The sequence below is a fragment of the Mus caroli genome, chromosome 2, assembly GCF_900094665.2.
Source record: "Mus caroli chromosome 2, CAROLI_EIJ_v1.1, whole genome shotgun sequence".
Classification (NCBI taxonomy): Eukaryota; Metazoa; Chordata; class Mammalia; order Rodentia; family Muridae; genus Mus; species Mus caroli.
The window spans coordinates 31,463,843-31,481,311 of record NC_034571.1 but is presented as its reverse complement, the minus strand read 5'-3'; the positions used below and the strand labels follow the sequence as shown (position 1 = coordinate 31,481,311).

Below are 17,469 nucleotides of genomic sequence, written 5' to 3'. Positions count from 1 at the left end.
CAGGAAGCAGAGGCAGGAAGATCTCTGTGCATTCAAGGCCAGCCTAGTTTACAGAGTGAGTTCCAGAACAGCCAGGGCTCTGTAGAGGGACCCTGTCTAAAAAGCAAAAGCAAACAAAAGGGTAGGTATTCCAATGCCATGTCACGCCCAGGCCACAGCCCATGAACAAAGTCACAGCCTCTAAGCCACATAAGGAAGGATGCTCTCTGTGAGAAGGAACAGGACCTGTGGGCCTGAGAGCTCCTTTTCCTCAGTGAGCAAGACAGGGAGAGAGAAGAAGGCCTCCACAGGAGTCCTTCATGGGACCTCGAGAGGACAGAGTGAGGAGTTTCCACCCCAGCTCTGCCTCCCACATCTGTAACAACAGTGGAGGCAGGGCTATTTGCTGGGGACAGACTGGAGGGGAACTGCACCCTCTAGCCCAGAGCTCTCCACTGGCAGCCAGGCATCAAGCCCTGCACAGCCCCTGTGGAGTCAGATGTAATGGTCAGCCCTCCCCTTCCAAGGAACTGCCATGCCTCCAGCCACAGTTCCAAGGCCAGCGTGTGGGTCTGCCCAGGAACTGAGGTCAGGTTCCCTCCAGACAGATGCTTTCCTTAAAGCTCTCCTCCCAGGCCTCCTGGGAGACAGATGGAGAGGGCCAAGGCCAGGGTCAGGCCAGAGCCAGTGCCCAGCAGGGATGATCCTGAAGCCCATGGGAGATGACAAGCTGCCTTTCACTCATTGCCCACAGATGACCTGCCCAGGTCTGGGTAAGAGAGCGCTGTGCAACCCACATACAAATTCCAGGTCTAAAACAAAACGCATTATCCATGGTCTCCATTCGGGCCCCTCTGTCAGCAACTGTCAGCAGCAATGCCTTTACCAAGAATGGCTTGCCAGGTGATCCCTGCCTCTGTGGCAGCACTCTTTCCTAAAACAATGTTCGGCAGCACCGAATTACCCAAATCAATTACTCCATGGAAGAACTCCAGCAGATAGACACTAGAATAAAAATGGCAGGTAATTCCCACTGGCGGGTAATTGGTCCCATGAGAATTTCAAATAATAAAAGCAGAATTGAAAAAAAGGCATTTTCCCCTAGAAAGTCAGCAAGAGAACACGTGTGGATAAACAGACTCCCCCCTCCTAGCTGCCTTCCTCTGTAGGGGAACCACCACAAAGTCACCGTGGGCCCATGAGGCTGAGGTGGGGTGAAGTAGGGACAGTTCTAGGGTGCTCAGGCCTGAGGGGACACTCGATTCTCATGTCTTGGGCTCAAGTGGCAGTTTATCTCTGTATTCCAGGTGACCTGAGCCTCTCAGGACAAAAGCTCTCCTGGAGCAGGACCTTTCCTGTTCTCCCTTCCCTTCCTGCACCTGACTATGGTACAAGGACCTGCCACGGCCTCAGATGGTGATGGAGGAGCAGGTCCTTGTGTACCTGAAATCAGTTGCTGCACACACACACACACACACACACACACACACACACACACACACTGGGGCGATGTCATCAAACTGTTATATAAATAAAAGTGGCCTACAGTGCCACTTTAAGAGTGTTATAGAAGGGGGGCCTGGAGAGATGGCTCAGCAGTTAAGAGCACCAACTGCTCTTCCAGAGATCCTGAGTTCAATTCCCAGCAACCACATGGTGGCTCACAACCATTCGTAATGAGATATGATGCCCTCTTCTGGTGTGTCTGAAGACAGCTACAGTGTACTCACATAAAATAAATCCTTTTTAAAAAAGAGTGTTACAGAGCCTGCTTGTTGGCATTCCATGGAAAGGTCCTATAGTCAGGATTTGGAGATTTCTGGAATACACAAAAGTCAGCCACAGTAGAACTTCTCAGAGCCTTTTAAATCACTAATGCAGATTGGCACTCTACCAGCGTGGCCTTTTTCTTACCAGCCAACCATTCATAACACAGACTAGGCTGACAACGATGGCAGGGACCGGGTCCAGCAAGGACAGAACAAGGCATTAGAGGGGGTCATAGGAAGTTTTCAAAATGGCATACGCTCCTAAGAAAAGGACGAGACCTGTGGGCAGACACAGGGTAGCTCAAAGGGTGGCCAGCACGGGGCAGTGTGACCTCACTTGGTTGTGGCTGTCAACTGCTAAGAAGGAGAAAAGCTGAATGGAAGAGGGTCTGGGGGTAAAGAACATGGTGGGAACTTTTCAAAGTGCCTGGCTAAAAAAAGGTCTCAAGTAGGGCTCTTTTCCACATGCCAGGCATTGTGGAAAACAGCTCTCAAGCTCTCTCCTCTGCTCTCTATCCAAGTGACGTGGTACTTCAGTTCACAAGTGCTAAGTGGCAGAGCAGAGACTCAGGATTCCAGTACAATTTCAGACTAATGCACTTAACCCCTGCATCCCCCCACCCCCACCCCCAGCCACAATGCAGAGAGGGAGCTAGAGCCACCAACACCATCAGGATGGACAGGAGTCACCGATCCCTTGCCATTTGAAGCCTGCTTGATTTTTAATTTATGTCCCCACTGAGCAGCACTTTCCAAATATCTGCATAGGTCACTCGTTTTAAGTATTTATAAGGCGCCTTCTCTATGATCCATCCATGAATGAGCATGAAAGCCCAAATGGGAAACTGGCACTGAAAGAGACGCGTGACTGAACCCATCAACGCTCTCAGCTAGACTGATGCTGGTGCACGGCTGCTGTGATTCACAGGTCCTGGGAACTGTGCTGTTGTAGATGGACACGGACCTGGGGAGGTGGGTGGGGGGCGCACCCTATCATCCCAAATATGACACCGACAGTCACTTCCATTAGAAGGAAGAAGTCACCAGACCCTTTCCTGTCCCTGTACTGGAAAGGAAGCAAAATTATGTGCCTTAATTCAATTAGGTAATTAAGTAGACAATGCGAAGAGAAATTCCAGCAAGGATATAAATACTCTAAATCACAGCCGTGGGTGAAGCAGATGTCAACAACAAACAGGAACTCCGGGAGAGAGGAGGACTGGCAGAGGCGGGGGCTGAGGTGTGTCCCCTCCAGGGTGGTTTATAATTACCCAGGCCAGCCCTGATAAGCACTTTGCAAGCCTTACCTCACCTAAGCCTCAAAACAACTTAGTGATGAAAGTGGGGCCATTTGAGGGAAACTGAGGTAGAGGTGTCAAATGGACCTGCCTGCAGGCACACAGGAGCACATAGGAGCCTGCAGGATCCTTCCTGTCCCTCCACTCCTGTCCTCAGAGCGTGCCTAAGATAAAGTGGGCTCTCTGGCTGACTGGAGTCAAGCAGAAAAATGAGGCAGGATTTAAGGCTCCTCAAGGTCTCCCTGGTCAGGCCAGTCCTGGGGTCTCCTTATCCCAACACTCACAGCTGAGGGGTGGCTGAGTCCAGGCAAACTGGGAAAAACGATTTTGGACAAGCCTACGTGCTGCAGTTTTAGCACAGGTCTTGGCATGGCTTAAGGCCGCCATCCTCTGGGAAGCCCCCTGACCTCCCTGCCCCACTGTCTATACCAACCACAAGGCCCTCTACAGGTAGAGCATGCTCTCTCTATAAAGCGGAAAAGAGAAAGAGGAGAGCCAAACCTCCGCCCACCTCTTCCTCGCAGCTGGTGGTCTTCAACCCACACATACATGGTGCCCTCCCTCACAGCCGACAGGGGCAAAGGTGGACACAGACTCCCGAACTTCAAGCACCTTAAAGAACCTTTGTTAACCCCCTTCTCTCCGCACCAAATTCATTTCCTTGAAAACCCACATTCACAGATCATTTTGTTGGGCTAACTTAACCCTACCCCAACCAACCCATGTATAACTTTACAAGAAAATGAATATTATATTAAAAAATAAAATCTTTCAAACTCAGATGGTCCTGCCCAGAACTTTGCTGGGGGTTGAAGTTGGGGGGGGGGAAGTATGGGAAAGAGGCGTTGGCTAGAGTATCCTATAACTGCTAAGACATCTTCTTTAAAATAAAAACGTCCCTGGGGAAGAGCAAGCAGGGACAGAGGTCCTGGTGTCCATCACAGTCACATGCTTATACTGTGCACAGTACTCTGTGTTCTCTCCATGTCTACTTCGAACCTAACAATCACCCCACAAATAGGCCATGCTGTCCCTAGTTTCTAGATGGCTACTGAGGAGGGAAGTGAGGGGTGAGGTCAGCACCAGCTGCAAATCCAGGAGCAAACCCTGACCACCTTCCATTCCCAGTCCCTGGTGGCACCTTTGAGTACTCCCCAGACTCCTTTGTGGGGACAAAAAGCACCCAAGGACTGTCACAGACCTCATTCCAAACTCAAATTAACACCTTAGTCCATGGAAAACGCAGTACCTTCCTGAGTGCTGGGTACAGAGACAGGTAAGGGATTGACACCAACTGTCCCCAGAGCCAGCAAGCTACTGACAGACAAGAGAGGGGCTTGGGGCTGACCCACTCTCCTCTGTTCCCACCCTGGCTGCTCAAGGACAGTATCAAGAGGCAGGAAGCAGAGAAAGCGACTACTGAGAGAAGGAACTCCCTGCTCACCCTGCCCTGCTTGGTACCTCTATTTCTCCTTTCACGGTCCCTCGTGAGGCCATCACACAGCTGTTGGATGAACAGGACACAGCCTTATGCTGTAAGCTGTGGCGTCACAAAGACCTGTATTCAAATCCTGCCCTGGCACTTCTCCACCTGGCGACCTTGAACAAGTCCCAAAGATCTTCTCTCAGTCTGTTTGAGACCCAATGAGCTGATACTTAGGAAACATAGTGTCCGGCCTGTAGGAAGTGCTCAGAAAGTATGAGCCGCTGGTAGTTATTTGTAGTATAGCTCAGAGAGGTTGGGTGCCTTGCCTGGGCTCAGACAGCCAGCACGAGGCACAGCCAAGTGTTGACATTGGGTTCCAAGTCTGATCTAATCCCTTTCTTGACATAGAGCCCCTGCCCATCTACAGGGAAGCTATGAGAAAGCATAGCCCAAATATTTATTATGCCTCAGTGGGTTCCCTAGGCCTGCAGCTCATAGGCTGAGTACAAAGTCCCAACCAACAGGTTTGTTGTTCTACACACACACACACACACACACACACACACACACACACACACACACCAGTAAGAGGCTCACAGTGGAAGTTCCCAAACCTTGGCATCTTCCCCAGTGCAGAGGTGAGCGGTGAGCTCATGCCTGTGACTAAGCCACACTGACGCCAGGAGCCCTCTCTGGGAACCCAGAGTCTTGGCTTCTAGCCCCAGAAGGAGGCACGGTGCAAAACCAAGGTGCCTCCAGAGGTGGGGATCCCCAGCTCCTGTTGCTGAGATTAGGATGGTCCTGCCAAGCAGGGAGGCCTTGCAGCCAAGGGCCAACAGGGGCCTGGAGGGCAGGAGTTGAATTCCAGTTCAGACATGAACTTAGTGAAGTTTCAGGCTAGCCTGGCCTCTAATCACAGTGGTAAGGATAAGTGGGTACCAACTGCTTCTGGTGGTGCATCCGCTCAGATCCTGCTCATCTGTGGCCACGGCTGAGCTGGAAGATGCTGAGCTCATGCAGGTACTGAGAAGTAGAAACCACTGTTGAAGGAGGGGATTGGGCAGGCAGCCTGGAGAAGGCGGCCAGCCGGGAAGGGGAAGTAAAACAAGCTGGGCTTCGAGACTGGAAGCCTGTCACACGAGAGTCCTGCAGAGGTCCCCCAGAGTCAGGCCAGGAGAGAACAGCCTCTGGATACAGCCTCATCCCTGCTGGCTTCCCTTCTCTCACCTCTGAGAGTGGAGATGGACAACCTAGACCACCTACTTTAAAAACTACAAAGAGCCGAGAAACTTTCTCTGCCGGCTTTCCCCAAAGCTGGCTCTTCCTAGACTTCACAGGCAGCAGAAAACGGGGTCTCCTGATGTAAGGAGATGTGGGATGTGAGCAGACTTTCATACAGTCAACCTTAGAAGAGTGCCTAGACCAAAGACAGAAGAAGCACTGTGTTCCTTACAGATCAGGGCACCGCCATGCTCTGTGACCCTCAAAGGCTCCCCGTCGTCCATGAAATCATATTCACAATCCCTCTGGGTTTGCTTTGTTTTAAAAAAAGGGACTCCTCTCACTCAGGCTGGCCTGGGACTCATATGGTGCCTTTCCTCAGCCTCCTGAGTTTTGAGGTCGCAGGTGTGAACTTGCAACCCCTAACCCCCAATCCTTATTACATCACTGAAGGTCCCCAATTTGGGGTCCTCATGACACTTCTCTGCCTCAGACTTGTCACCACCTCCCCCATTCCCTGACCTAGCAGGACACAGCTTTCTGCTGTTCTCTAGCCTGCAGCCTTTTCCCCTGGAGCCTAGATTCATCTCTGGCCCTCCTGCTACCTTTAGCACTTGGCTGAAAAGTCTGCCTGACCCCCATCCCCTCCTCAGTCTGTGACTTGCCCTGGGCTCCTTAGAACGCAGATAAATGAGGCTGGGGACTTGCGTGGATTCTGGATGCAGCCAGACACTGGGTGCACCTTCCCTCTGTGTACTCAGGAGAGCAGGCAGCCCAGCCCCCACCCACTTCAGCAGCAGCCGCAGAGCCACTCAAGGGAGATAATGGAGCCAGAGGGCTCTGCAGGGCTTCAAGTGTGACTCGAACCCAAGGGATTACAAGGACTATTTTTAACTCCCCACATCCTGACCGAAAAACAAATCCCTCACACACCCCGCCAATTCCTATCAGGGGGTGACAGGGCCTTTTAAGAATGTTCTCCTCCTGGAAGTAGCGCCAGCCAGTGTTGATGGCTGATGGCGGTCCCTCTGCCGGGAAAGGCCCTGAGGTCTCCGCTCCAACCACTGCCAGCTTCCACTATGTCTGGCTGGGTCTCCACAGCTCCCAGAAATAACGGTTTCCTTGTGGACGCGGTTGTCATGTATTTTCCAGGACAGTCAGATGTGATCACAGCAAATGCTGAGAAAGACCACACTTGTTCCTCTCCTTATCCCCTCACCCAGTGCCCTCTCCTGGCCCTGGCCCTTCTCAAATAAGTGAGCCTGGCTAGAGCTCACCTCCAGGGGGTCAAAGCTGAGGCACCTCTATCACAGGGAACTGGCTCTGTGGGAGCAAAGGCAGATAAACTGGGAAGGCATCCGAAGGGAACATTCATTAGCAAATATGGAGAGCTTTGAGGCTTCAAGGGTTCCTAGCTGCACAAGGGGATAAGGGGAACATTGCCCCCTATCCCTCCAGTATCCACAAGACAGCTTCTCATGGCAACCAGCCACCATGACCACAAGGAGATGAGACTTTCCTCCCTCAGGCCACACTCTGCTTGTCACCAGGCCCACCTGCGTGGGTGTCAGCTTCTTTCTTTTGTATCTCCTGCGGAGGATGGCTCCCAAGGCTTCATGCATGCAGGCAAGCGTTCTACCTCACAGCGACAATCCCTGCTCTAAGTTCAGTCATGCGCTGTCCACCCCTCAGTCTCACCTCAGCTAGTGCCTCTGCTCACATTCACCGTCATCGTGAAAATGGCCAAGAGAATGGTCCCCCAGGGGTATCTCAAAGGACAGATTCTGGTTGTGCTCCCAGAGTATTTCAAACAGCCTCTCCTGTGAGGAGCACTGAGAACCAGGAGGGAAGCAAGAGAGTGGGGGAGATGGTGCGGTGGGGCATCAAGGGGCTCCTTTATCAGCCTGAGTGAGCCAACCATGTGTCCCCTTTCTCAGAGCCTCAGCTTCCTTAGCAGAGAAAGTCACCAGGAGATGGACGGAGACCTGGGTAAAGCCAGTCCCATGAGATAAATGGACCTTACAAGCCAGGAGGTTTAAACAAATGCTGTGTTCATCATAAATCTGCCTGCGGCTTTGTTTCTGCTTTGGCCTCTAGGGCTCCACAGCCTTCTTTCAACAAGACAAACCCTTTCTAGGGAGGCTATACAACCCTAGAAAGTCATGTGACCTGCTTGGTGCCCCTAGGACAACATCTGTGACTCCAGAATAATCTCCCAAACCCCAGTGGAACCTTCATAATCCTCAAATGCTCTCTTGAGTCTAAAGGTGGTTTGGACTCTCATTTGGGACATGAAGTTCAGCGTGCAGGAAGGCTCTTCTAGACCTGTTTCAAGACCTGTCCATCTTAGATGCCATAAAGCCAGAAGTGACTTTTTTTGAAAAGCATTTAAGGACTGGGGTGGGGGAGGGGACAGTGGTCTAGAGGCAGATATGTGCCTACCACGTGAAAGGTCCCAAATTCTATCTCTAGTACACCACACACACGGGAGGGGGGGGGGAGACAGTATAACAGACCCAGAATAATCATAAAGAGACAGACATCTGTCAGTGAATCCAAAGCATCTGTCTGTCCTTCAGCAATGGTCAGCACAGCCCATGTGCAGACACAGAGGCTCCTGCTGGGCTGTGCTAAAATACAGGATGCAAGGAAAATGCTCTGGGCCAGAAATGTTGGCAGAGCACTGGCTAAGCTGGATGAGGGTCACCAGGCATCAAAAGGTCCAAGATGAGCTCACTGGTCCTGTAGACACTCAAATGAGAAGTACACAGGTCTGTCAGCTCCAGAAGTCCAGTGCCCACCTTGGGAGACAGGCAAGTCTGCAAGCTAATAGGAGCTGCAAAAGCCAGGGCTAGGACATAGCTGGGAAGCCTCGTATGCATGCAACCCTGAGTTCGAGCCTCAGCACAGCATACAGAAGGTATGACAGCACATGCCTAGAATCCCAGTGCTTGGGACGCGGAGGCAGGAGAATCAGGAGCCTGCAGCTGGCCTGGGATACAGACGTTAGCCAGTTCCAAGCAGGAGTGGCTCATACTCAGGTGATGAGACCCGGCTGGGCAGTCAAACAGTGATAGAGATGGAAGAATCGTCCCAAAGCCTCAGGCACAGACCAGGGTGCTGGAAGCCTAAAGAGCAGAAGGGAGTAAGTAGAAAGGAAGCCCAAAGCCACACACTGTAGCCCAGGGATTAGGCCCTGGTGCTGTGGTGGGGCACAGGTGCTTACTATCAACGGGAAAGAAGATTCAGGATGGAGTCAGGAAGCTGAAGCTCACAAGGGCTGCTTCAAGAAACCTAGCTGCGGGCACCCCAGGCACACGGTCCAGGCACAGTACAAGGAGCCTGGAATCACATCCACATGGAAGCAGTCAGAGCACTGGGCAGGGGCACCAGCTCAGAGAAAGAAATAGAAAAGGCTGACAAGAGATAGAGGTGATGACTTGAGAGGGAAACTAGAGGTGCTATACACTGCCACCAAGGTCTCTTAGCCCAGGCTACCTCGCCCTGGGAAGGGGACTACAGCTGGGTTTGTTCCAGTCCCAAGCTCCCTTTGGCTCCAAGTCAGGAACCCCAGTCACTTTCACAGTCACTATCTTGCAGTGTTCTCTGTGTGAAAGTCTGTTAGATTCTGAGGCCAGCAACCTCACTGGACACTGAACCCATTGTGGTACCCTTCCTCAGAGATGCTAGGAGAGGTCACAGCCATTTAGCTGAACAGCTCCACCTCTATCCCCTTGACATCCGAGGAGCCTAAAGATAAGAACTCTGCCAGCCTAAAGATAAGAACTATACCACAGGCCCTCCATCTTCTGGACAAGATCTCTAATATCAAAGCCACCACCAGGTGGGCAGGAAAACCACAAAAAGTCACGGTGCTTAAGAAGACTGAATGTATAGTTAGAGGATGAGAGTTCAAGTCTTGGTTCTTCCGCTTTCTGCTCATTCTTCCCATAATGTGGGCCTTGGATATTCGCTTCCTCTTGTGGACTCCTGGGACCTCACCCATAAAATGCATGCAATTTTACCCGGAGCCTTCAGGGGGATCAAAGGGTTAAAAGGCAGAATAAGCCTCGGTATGCTACAGAGCTTGGGGGCCAGAAATGTGACACTGGAAAGGTCCATGTGAGACAAATCCCTAGAGATGCCCTCCAGGGAGGACCGATTTAACAAGAAACAGAACTACATCATGCCCTCCTCCAGGGATTCATGCACAGAACCTTCTAGCTGGAAAGGTCCCAGCACCCACACTGCAATGAGGAGAAGGGAGAGGTCACACTCACCTCTCCAGCATCCCTACCTCTGTAACTAAATAACTGAGCACAAGGGTCTCAGCAAGGTGTGCCAATCCTTCAAGAAAGCGGAGATCAAAGGTCTGCCCTTATGCACGCACACTTTGAGGGTCACTGGACTGCTCTCTCTTGCCTGCCTCCTAGCCCCTGAGTTCCATCACTGGCCACATATTCTGTCCTCCTCAGAGTACCTGAGGGTGAGGCTTCTCAAGCTGGGCTATACAGAGGGCCTGGGCAGTTGTCCCAGAGATGATCCCTAGGTCAGGAGTGGAGATGAGGAATTTGCATTTCAATAGGTACCTGGGTGCTTGTGATAAAAGCATCCTGGCACACATAACAGGCCTGGATGTAAGTGCACATACAAGGATACACACACACACACACACACACACATCATAGTAGGCATTCAAAGAGGGTCAGAAAGTAAAAAGTAGAAGCACACACTCTATGGGCTGCTGCTGAGTTTGGGGTGCAGTGCACCCCCATCACTGCCTGCATGACCTTTGGTAAGTCCCTGCTTCACACTAAACCCATTTCTTTATATGCAAAGTGAGGATAAGAAAGGACACAGCTCACAGGGTTCCCTTAATGCAGTGACACACGTGTAATGTCCCCAGCACAGGACCTGGTACAACATAACAATAAATGGTGCTGTTGTCACTGTCAAACTCAGTTCCCCTGCCCCGAGTGCCTAAGGGAAGGCACTGAAAGCCAAGACTCGGGGACCTTAGAGGATACTTGAGCCATTAAGAGATGCCCGGAGGTCTGTGCAAACATCCAGTAGGTAGAAGTATTGGGACAGAGATTCTACTCTGAACAAGAATGTTCTAGCTGGCTGGAGAGGTCCAGTCATAAAGCCAGAGCCTCCAGAGTTCCCTGTCCTGGAGAACCTGAGCTGAAGAGACTGCATGTGTACCAGCTACAGATATAGCCCAGGGAAGGCACACTGGAGGCCGGGAGTCTGAAGCATCCCCACCGTGGCTGGGCTCAGGTTTCTCTCCTGCATGCTGGATGGCTGGGTCCTTCTCTGTTCCTCAGTGTTTATAACTGTCACCTCCACTTTCAAAGACACAACTCTCTGACACACTCACAAGCAGACAAGGGAAGTGGTGAGGCCATTTGAAATCTGGGACCTACTGCTTCTGTCCTTAACACAGTATGTGCACCTTTCTCAGAAGAGGGGAACCGGGAACCATGCATGCCTCACTTCATAAAAGCCTCACTAGATCCTCCAGGTACAGACCTTTACGCTCAGGGGGTTTACGAATTCATAATGAGCAGAGGAAGCTGACTATGAACCTGTGTTTAGATTCTGGAGCGGGGTGTTGGGTCTGGTTAATTCTGAGGCACAGTCTTTTAGGTCAAGAACACGGAAAGTTCAGATTGAGGAAGAACAATGTTTCCTAGGACGACTCACTCTCATTGATGACATTGGTGACCGTTGGCAGTTGAAACTAAAGGGCACTCCCCTGCCGCCACCTCAGCAGCTGAAGGAGGTGGGAGAAAGCTGAGCAAACAAAAGCTTTCAGTGCTCACCAGGCTGGGTCTTGGGTCTCTCTCCCCATGCTCTCAAGGTGTGCTCTGTCAGTAGAGGGTGGGGTTGGAAGCAGGCCAAGGGAAGAGGAGAGACCTCTCTGAGTTCACTTGTGTCCTTAGTAACAGCACTGGCTAACAATAATCACAAACATCCCAAAGTTGGAGTGTGTGTGTGTGTGTGTGTGTGTGTGTGTGTGTGTGATGGGATCTTAAATTTGGGAGTCACAGGAAGCCTCTGAAATTGATAGACTGGAGAACCCTGAACCCCAACTCCTGTAGATGGCTAGCCCCAGCTGAAGGCGCTTCCCTGGTGACACCTGCACTCTTCTTTCCAGAGGACAGCGTCAGCCCTGCACCAGGCTGCGGACAGGGATAGAAGCAGAAAACAGCAAAGTTTAAAGGGTCTGACAGGCTCAGAGGTCCTGATGGAGAGCCGAAATGAGAACTAAATAAAGCGAGACTGAGGCGCCCTCCTCAGCCCTGTAGCTCTCAAGGTCTTCAAGAAGCCCCTGCTCGGATCACTGCAGGTGTTGGGGTACCCTCAACTTGACCCGTGGTCCTCAGCCATTACCTCTACGTGCCGGCCTGGACGCTGAGCGCTGTGCAGTCGGAGAAGCCCAGGGCCAGGGTCCCGTAGTCACCAAGTCTCCGGGTCGCAGGGCACTGGGCTGCCAGTTCGGCCGTAGGAAAGTTTCCGTGGGACCCGCTGGGCCGAGCGGAGCGGGCCGGGCTGGATGGAGCTCCGGCCGGCTCCGCCGCCTCCCGCGGCGCCGCGGCTCTCTGCTCCCCGGCCACCGGCCTGCCCTTCCCTGCCAATCGCAGGCCCCGCTGCCGCAGCTCTGCCCGCCCACGGGCCCCAACGGGGGCGGATGGGGAGGGGCGGGGGCGCACCTGTTTGGTCAATCGACCCCACATCTCCACCACCCGCCGGGCCGGACTGGGCAGGGCGAACCCCTCGGCTGCCAGAGCTCGCCCCCGCCCGGCCTTGGCCAGGGTCCAGGCGGGGCCACACGCCTCTCCTCTGGCCTTGCTTAGCCCGGTCCAGCTCGCGCATGGTCTCAGCCCGCCCTCCCAGGTCCTTCCCTGCCTCCTTTGCTGTAGCCCAGGGACATAGAGATGACCGAAGCTTCTCTTTCCTTACTCCCCTGTCACCTTCTAACTACCCCCGCCCTGCAAGCATCGTTCCCTGCGCGCTGACCCCTTCAATTTTCCCATACATCCAGCACCATCTCCAACTTCAGGCTTTGAGGCAGGTACCAGTGCCTGAGAAAAGGACCGTAGCACCCCCATCCACTTAAACTCCGGGACATCCCAATCTGTTCTGCTCGATGTTCCCCAAGTTCCTTGGCCCACACAGATTTCATCGCCCCATTTTCCGCAATGGAAACATTTGAGACCAGAAGGGGGCGAAGGCTTTTGTGATCTTTTGGCAGGTGAGTTGACAAGAGTTCGCTTGGCTCCTATCCCCGAAACCCGTGGATGCCTGGGCCCGCCCCTCCTGGCCCCGGGGGACTGCGAGTAGCCTAGAGGGGAGGATCGCGGAGGAGGCGGAGGCCCGCGATGGCGCGCGCCGGGCCTTACCTCTGCTGCAGAGCGTGTCCCCGCAGAGCGCGCCCGCGGGAGGCCCCAGCAGCGGCAGGGAGGCCCAGGCGAGCGCTCGGCCGGCCGAGCGCCCAGCGCCCATCTCGGCAGGCGTCGGACCTGCCTCCCTCCGCGGCACCTGTGGCGCCAGCGCTGCGCACCCGGCCTGGGCCTCGGGGGTCGGACCCTGGCGTGCGGGCGCTCCCCAGGGCTCCTCGTGCCGTCCCGGCTCTGACTCCCACGGCGGTAGCGCGGGCCCGGGCGGGGAGCAGGCCGCCCTGAGCGGGGCTATTTTTAGTGGGAGCTGCTCTCCCAGTCGGACAGACAGAACCAGTTAATTCGGCCGTTGAAGAAGGGCCTGTCCGGGGAGCTCCCCGGAAAGACGGCCAGGGCCCTGCTGAAAGCTGATCCTGCGCATTCCTGCCTCTCGAGGCGGGAGGGCGGGAGGACGCCTGTAATTCCAGGGGGAAGCCTGCGTCCTCTCAAGCTGTGCCTTGGGCCCAAGTGCACGCCCCGAGAGGGCTCTTGAAACTGACCTCGGAACATGGCCCGACTTTCCTCACCATCACACGCCTCAGATGGAGCATACGTCTACCTTACTGAGAGTCCCCACTTCTTGTTAGGAAGAGGCCCTACGAAATGGAGTCTAAGACCCAACAAAGCACGAAGTCATCACTCTGAACTTTCTTGATGAAGGAAGTAGTGAAGTCAGATACAGTGCAGTAATGTGCTCTGGATGGACCAGGCAGCTTTGAAAGCCCAACACTTTTCAATGATGTGGCCTTGGCAAACCACCTCAATTCTGGATCTATCTCCTCGTCTTGCAAAAAAAAAAAAAAAAAAAAAAAAAAAAAAAAAAAAAAAAAAAAAAGGAGGGGGTAGTTTTTAAAGCCCCAAGACAATATCTGAGAAAACCTTTGTGAGCAAAACTATTACCTACATGTTCCTTCCATGAAGATGTGAAGACTCAGGCAGGATCTGCACACACGGAGTTGTGGGAGGAGCCTAAAGAGGTGCATGTGGTGTTAAAGTAAGGGTAAATAAATAGGGTGGGGGATTAGAATAGAGGTTGCAAAAATAGACTCACACGTGTATGGAAATTTAATATTGGCAGGAGTGGTACTTGAGGTCAGTGGAGAAAGAGTAGACACTTCTATAAATGGTGCTGGAGCAATTGGATGTCTGTCTGTATTAGAAAAGAAAAATGGAATCCCTAATTCCACACCATCAGTGTCAGGTATACAAAAGATTAAATATGAAAACAAGCTGGGCATGGTGCCTCGCATTAGTAAGCCCAGGAACCGAGAGGCTGGGACTGTGGTGAGTTTAAGGCCAGCTTGGATTACATAGTTCCAGGCCATGAGCCTGAACTACACAGTGAGCCTCTGACTCTAAGTAAGCAAACAGACAAACTTATCGGAGGGCAAGATTTCTTAAAGACCCACAGAACATCAAAATAAAGATGGATGCATTTAATTAAACTGTGAATGCCAGGTTCATGAGAAGATGTATGGGAGTCAAATGCAAGCTGTACAAAGGCCTCTGACAAACTGATTTTCAGAAGAGAAGGTAGAGGGCTGGGGGTGTCGTTTAGTTGCTAAAGTGATGGCCTGGTGTTTGATCCCCCAGAAGCACATAAACTAGGTGTGGTGGCTAAAACCTGTAATCCTAGCCAAATGGGAGGTGGTGGCAGGAAGAGCAGAAGTTCAAGGACATCCTGAGCTACAAAAAGACTTCAAAGCGTGTACGATCAGGCACCTGGCAGAAGGAACATGAATGCCCATTAAACAGATGCAAAGAAAGCCTTACTGTAACCAAGGACACACAGAATCAGGCCTCTGTCAGGAGAGTGTCACATCATTCCTGTCAGATTGGCACCCAAACAAAGGGGAGACAGTGGGATACAGAACACCCATGCCAGGAGGGAAGGTGGTTACAGACACTCTGGAAAACAGCCCGGAAGCACCAAGAACACCCAGCTATCCGGTCATCCCTGAGGGACACGCCTAATGAATGTGTGTCTCCCCCCCCCCCAAAAAAAAGGCAAGGCAGCCTGTGACCATCTGCAGACCGCATAGACCCATTGCAGAATGCTCTGAGGGTCTCTGCCGCAGTGAGGGGGACTAGCTAGAGAGTCTGCGAGTCTCCGAGGGAGAGAGAAGACACAGCAAGTTGCAGAGGAACAAATTGCATGATATCATTCATTTGGATTCTTTAAACACGAAAACCCAAATACCCATATATCACGTGAGTATGCACAGATGCAAAAGCAGGAAGCATGCAGAGGCATGATAAATGCAGCTTTCAGTAAAGTGTTTACCCCAGGGAGGAGGAGGGTGGTGGGATGGGTAGGAGGCGGAGGGTGAAGGGATGGGTTGGAGGAAGAGGCTGCCCATTTAGGCAAGGTTTTAGTTTTTTGACTGGAGTGGTAAGTGCATAAATGTCTGTCTCATATGTGTGTGTGTGTGTGTGTGTGTGTGTGTGTGTGTGTGTGTGTGTGTGTGGTATTTTGGGAGATTGAACCTAGGACCTTGTGAGTGAATGCTACACAATCACTCTAGACCCCAGACTTAAAAAAAAAAAAAAAACATAAAGAAAGCCTGATGGGAATCCCTAAAAACAACCAGTCCTGATCCAAAGGGATACTTTTCTCCTCCTCTCCCTCCTCCTCTTCCTAGTCTTCCTCCTCTTCCTCCTCCTCTTCCTCCTCTAACTTCTTTTTTTAAGATGTATTTATTTATTTAATGTATGAAAGTACACTGTAACTATACCCCAAAAAAGGGCATCAGATCCCATGACAGATGGTTGTGAGCCACTATGTGATTGCTGGAATTTGAACTCAGGACCTCTGGAAGAGCAGTCAGTGCTCTTGACTGCTGATCCATCTCTCTAGCTCTCCTTTCCTTCTTTTAATGATGTCATCGTGTCTAAGTGCTGACGGATGAACATAGCCTGGCTTGCGATGAGGTACTCAGGAAACCCAAAGAATACTAATAGCTTCCTAGAGCATCTCCTCTGAAGCGCTGCTCAGCCTAGACACAGCCCACTGTGCAGGCTAGGCCTCCAAGGGATTTGCACAGGCAGCGTGTCATCCTGGCTTGCTGCTCCCAGTCTCTGCTTCAACGCTTGTGTGATACAGTTCTGCCATGGGGACCCTGGGTGAGGTGGAGGGTCCTCATCTATTCCTGAGGCAGCTCCCTAGTACCTGTCCTTCACTGTCCATATTCTCACAAGACAGACGGTGGCACCTAGTTTCAGGTTTGTCTCGAGGCAGACTTTATTTTAAAGACAAGGTTTTGCTACTCTAGTTCATGCTGGTTTCAAGCTTGTAATCCTCCTGCCTCAGCCTCCTTAGTACAAAGATTATAGATGAGTACTAGTACAACTTCTCATATTTCACCTTTTCTGGGTTACCACTGCAGGCTCTCCCTCTGCACAGGGACTTAACTAGGACATAAGAACATAAATGTTGAGCAGATCCAACTCTGAGACCACGCCAGACTCTCAGAAGGAAAACAACCCCATCACCTGCCCAATGGACTGCTTGGTCTTCATGAATCGTCTTGAGAGTAACATGAACTTTGAGGTCAAGAGAGCTGCAATCAGTCTGGGCTGAACCAGTTACTAGCTGTGTAATCTACCATACCATTTCATTCATCCGAACCTCACTGTTGGGGTCTGCACGGCCAGGATATGGTGAGGCCTGTCACAAGGAGAGATTAGGATGAGTCTATGAGACCACAGAAGCCATATGCACAGCCCCCTTCTTAGGTCAAGCAGCAATTATGTGAATGTTGGCTAAGAGGAAGATGTTTGCAGAGGAGGGTGGAAGGAACCCAGTTGGGCCACTATGCAAGTAGAAAGCTGGTTTAAAAAACAACAACAACAAGGGTGTGAGCCAGTTCTGAGCAGAAGTATGCACCTGGAGGCTGTCTGGGGAGCCGGAAGTGTCAAGAGCCTGCTCTGTACCCTTGCCCTGTTCCTCCTCCCAGCATTCCACTTCCCAGGTGCCCAGGTGCCGAGCTGCACAGCACACCATCCTTGCAGACCTTCTTCTTTGTCTCCCCATAGCCGCTCTGCTCCCCTCCAATCTGTTCTCACATATATCCCAGGGATCTCAATCTGGACCTGTCTTTTCCTTGCCAGCTTCCATCTGTAGGGGCGACAGAGCCCGTGGTTCCTTCCCCAGGGACGTGTCTGAAGTGATTTACCAAATACATCATCTGTACTTGTGTATGCAAAGTCTACATATGTCCTCCTGTTGGGAGCTTCCATCAAGGCAACATGCAGGACTGGGAATTGCTCATGGTCCAGACTCTAGAAGATGAGTCTGCCAGAGTCACATGTTCTACATCCAGACAGAAGCATGA

The 17,469-nt window shown here is 52.0% G+C and overlaps 1 protein-coding gene across 4 annotated transcripts in view; it reads right to left on the bottom strand.

Moving 5' to 3' along the window:
• The window catches only part of Dab2ip (DAB2 interacting protein), a 175,484-nt gene that overhangs the window by 137,989 nt on the left and 20,026 nt on the right, over positions 1–17,469 (bottom strand). The window contains exon 1 of one of the 4 annotated variants that reach the window (XM_029484632.1): positions 13,100–13,463. The exons of 2 other annotated variants lie outside the window; for them this stretch is intronic. In XM_029484632.1, the coding sequence (XP_029340492.1) occupies positions 13,100–13,202 (103 nt within the window). In that variant the 5' untranslated portion in view covers positions 13,203–13,463. Of the gene's footprint in view, positions 1–12,089; positions 12,301–13,099; positions 13,464–17,469 lie in introns of those variants that run through there. One more of the 4 variants, XM_021181770.2, reaches the window with a different exon arrangement.